Source organism: Priapulus caudatus, unplaced genomic scaffold (genome assembly GCF_000485595.1).
Source record: "Priapulus caudatus unplaced genomic scaffold, Priapulus_caudatus-5.0.1 Scaffold1502, whole genome shotgun sequence".
Lineage (NCBI taxonomy): Eukaryota > Metazoa > Priapulida > Priapulimorpha > Priapulimorphida > Priapulidae > Priapulus > Priapulus caudatus.
This window is the reverse complement of record NW_014578563.1, coordinates 40,042-44,216: the sequence shown is the minus strand read 5'-3', so window position 1 is coordinate 44,216 and position 4,175 is coordinate 40,042. Positions and strand designations below refer to the sequence as shown.

General features: G+C 53.1%; 1 protein-coding gene across 1 annotated transcript in view; it reads left to right on the top strand.

The window, feature by feature from the left end:
• LOC106816837 (cyclic nucleotide-gated olfactory channel-like) overlaps positions 1-4,175 on the top strand; it is a 12,550-nt gene that overhangs the window by 6,682 nt on the left and 1,693 nt on the right. The window contains exons 5-6 of the mRNA XM_014821472.1: positions 90-244; positions 559-672. Coding sequence (XP_014676958.1) covers positions 90-244; positions 559-672 — 269 coding nt within the window. The remainder of the gene's footprint in view (positions 1-89; positions 245-558; positions 673-4,175) is intronic.

The window sequence follows — 4,175 nt, the reverse complement described above, 5'->3', positions numbered from 1 at the left end:
TGTCACGCTGAAGCGCGTGAGCGTATCCAGTGGACTGGCGAACTAGCCGGGCTGCTCGGTCGAAATCGTATTGAAAGCTGCGTCTGCAGGTGTTCAGCCGCGGGAGACTAACAATCTGCCGCATAGGGCGTACAGTCGGAGTGAGATGTACATAGTGAAGGCGAGGCAAGCTGGACGCGTCGTCGCGACGCCCAAGGACACGACCGTCTTCGTGCGCTCGGCGCGCCGGAAGCGTCTTCGCGAGGTAGCATCTGAAATCGCCGGAAACAAGAACCGGAAATCCGTCCGATCTCGGCAAAGACGTGCGCGAGCGGGGCTATCGCGTCTTCTGCCCTACAAGGACGCACTTCTGTCCAGGCGCGCTCCGCGAGTACCGGACGCTAAAAAAAGCCCTCCTCGAGCGCGCCGGACAGATTCTTATGAGGACGGGTTGATCGGACGGGAGGTGGAGCAGGCCGGCGCTGCGCAGGAAGGAGCAACGGAAGGCCGAGTATTGCACGCGTCGACGCAGCATGGACGTGGCTGCAGACCGGAATTCGCTGACGTCTGCTTGCGCAGAGTCACACGAATCATGCAGCGACAAAGATGAAGCGAGACGGCTGGTGCGCGTCGACGATGTGTCTCTTCGACGGACGACGCTACGTCGACGTCGTGCGGGTCCGCCGCCGCGATGTAACCCCAGGAGGCTCTGTCGAATGCGCTTATCATGCAGGGCGGCCGTCAGCGTCGACGTACACGTCGGACCGGCCCGGGGTCGGTCCGGACACACGACGGATGGAGGCGCGACTCGCGTTGACGACGCGGCACGTCGATCGACGGATTAGATTACCGCGCCGGCGGGGTGCGAAATATGTCGGCTATACAGACGCGGGAGGGTAGCGCCGACGACGTGACGGCGACGCGTCGGCCATGCGGCTGCGCCGCGGTAAGGGCATACGGAACGCAGCAGGCGAGCGACGGCGCTCGGGGAACGTCAGGGCGGAACGACTTCGAGAGGGACCGAGAGTCCCTCGAACGGTGGTCTTCGGCCGGCAGGGGCCGTGAACAGCGAGAAAGTTCGACGGCGGAGAGGGCTATGTCCTGCACGGTTCGATCAACGTCGCCGCAGGGCCAACACGCCGCTGATCGAGCCGACGACGCGCCATCATCCGCTGTCCGCAAAAGATGTTTCGCTGCCCGTGTAAGGCGTCCGGCGGCGACGGAACAATCGAGAGATGCCGTGGGCGTCCTGCCCGGCGCGATGATACGTCCACGCGGCTACTTAGTGCAGACGACTTATTAAGCGGGGGTCGCTTATTGTTGAGGGTTATTGACATGTGCTGCTCGCGTGGATCGATGGGCTGGTACAGCCCTTCTCTACACCACACACACTACAGACACAAGCTCCTCAGCCACACCACCACTACACGGCGGGTGCACACCCACGACACGCACGGCGCACGCACGGGGCACTGCAGCGCACGCACCAGACGCCACCACACAACCAGGATGTGTGAATTGGGCCGCCTGGTGCCGCCGCACCCACCCACAAGGTCACACACCACACGCGCGAGGGAGCCACACCACCAACACACACACACACACCCGCGGGCACACGCTCACCACCCACACACACACCACACGACACGACCACACAGCACCACAGCACAATCAACACACACAGCACAACAGGCCCTCACACACAACCCACACGCAACGCACACACACACACACACCCCCCACATGACACACGAACAACACACACACACACACACACACACCACACCACAGCGCACACACACACACACACACAACACACAGCCAAGCACAGCGCGGAGGGCGAGCCACAGTAGGGAACGACACCCCACCACACACACCACACACAACACACACACAGCGCACCACACGACCACGCACACACACACATACGGAGGGAAACGACGGAGCGGCGGACAGTCCGCCATAGCAGCCAGGTTGGTGCGAATGGCATTCGTCGGCCATGCCAGCCAGTGTGCGAGCATTCGGCCATGCCAGCCAGTGTGCGAGCATTCGATACTCGCCAACGCGCGGCAGCTTAGTCTAATTAGCGACGAAAATAATTATTGTCGACCGATGAGCCGTGAACCGTGTCATCACGCCTCCGCCTTCGTAAGGATTACGGTCAGCGCTGGCATGCCGACGGTGAGGCTGGAAAGGGGCAGTCGAAATCTGGGATGCTGATGCTGATGATGGTGATGATGATGATGGTAATGATGGTGATGATGATGATGATGATTATGATGATGATGATGGTGGTGGTGATAGTGAGGATGCTGATGCTGATGATGAGGATGACGATGATAATGATGGTGATGATGATGATGGTGATGATGATGATGCTGCTGCTGCTGATGGTGATGATGATGATGATGGTGCATGGCTACCACTCTCCCGTACAAGTACAAGTATAATTACATGCAAAAAGTCCAGTTATGAGTACAAGCACCAGTATGTGTGAAAGTACAAGTACGTGTATAAGTACAAGTACGATCACAATTCACAAGTGCAGCGCACAACTACAAGTACAATTGCAAGTACAAATTCAAGAACGAGTACTAGTACAAATACAAGTATGAGTACTAGTACAAATACTAGTGCAAGTACATTGTATAGATATGTTCATGGTAGTATTAATAAGTACAGATGCACATACTACACTGTATAGTATACAGTGGTGATTTTTGGAGTATACGTCCACATGGTCCTTAGCTGATGGGCACGCCCGGCACGGCGTATGTATCGATTGGTATTTGAGAATTATTATTTTATATTGACATTGCTATTTGACAATTTGTATTTGAGAAGTGTTTGGTGTTTTGAGAAACCCGAAACTACGAGAAAACCATCCTACATATTTATCTCCTGGCATCCACTCTGCCTATTTCCTCCCCAGCATCCTCCCTACCTGTCTCTTATATATGTGTGTGTGTATATAAGAATTTTAACCGAAAATATTATCTTATTGTTACAGTCATAGATGAAAAAAATATCGTGTATCGTTATCATCGTACATGGCTGACAGAATGTCACGTGATCGTTATAATCGTAGATAGCAGACTATCGTATGATCGTCGGGGCCTTCCACAATTCATCGTAGCTGAAACGCAGAAAAGTCTCCGGCAGCGGTACCCGTCCCTCGTCCTTTGTTATGATTTTCGTCTTCCTTTTCTTCTTTCCGCGGTCAGAAATCGCACGGCAGTCGTTCGCTATATAATACGGCTAATAATGCGGCTATAATGCGAGAGAATGTGCGACAAGTGTCTCATGTAACGCGTTGTATATCATGTATCCAAGAGTAGATAATAACACGATGTGTTATTATCTACTCTTGATGTATCCGATATCAAATGCAAGCCGCGCTCGTAACGATTCTCTTCTGCTGCAACCCCCCCCCCCAAAACACGCCACGCAAAAAAACAAGCCGCCGTAGAAACAGACGAAACTACTGTGTTCGCCATATTTTTCGCGTACAGATATTTTCGCGAATTCACACTTGACGGACAGTTTCGCGAGGGGTTAATTTCGCGTTCGGCGAATTATGAATTATTCGGTATTATTCGGAATGAACTATTCGCGTGTTGTTATTTTCGCGGTCGGGGACGCGTTCGCGAAACTCACGAAAATTAAACCACCGCGAAATATACAGCCTATACAGTATTCGATTGGTAATCTCGACATTATTTAATCATGCGGGGCCGAACTACGGGTTGAAATTCCGGGATGGATTGCTGATTCTGACGTCACCGCGCGCGTAATTCACAAGAGCCACGTAATTAAACCACTGGGCCGCGTGTGCTGACGTCGGTCCCCCCCCCTCCCCCGGATACACATGTATCCACTGAGCTTCTCTCGTGCTCGTTTATTTCTCGTTTCTTCTCGTCACGATGTGCGTTTTATTTCTTGCTGTAGCATGCGCTGCCGACACGTCTGCAAGTGTGCTAACCTTCTTGCAGTACCCCGCTTACGTTCAGTCTTCTCCTTCTTTTAGTCACGTAGTATTCGTTCTTTCTCTTCACACCGTACGTTTCTAACTTGTTACTAACTACACACCTGCACATGTGTTTCCCTACCTGTAGTACCCTGTAACATCTATACACACCTGTGTACAAACACACACACACACACACACACACACACACACACACACACACACACAC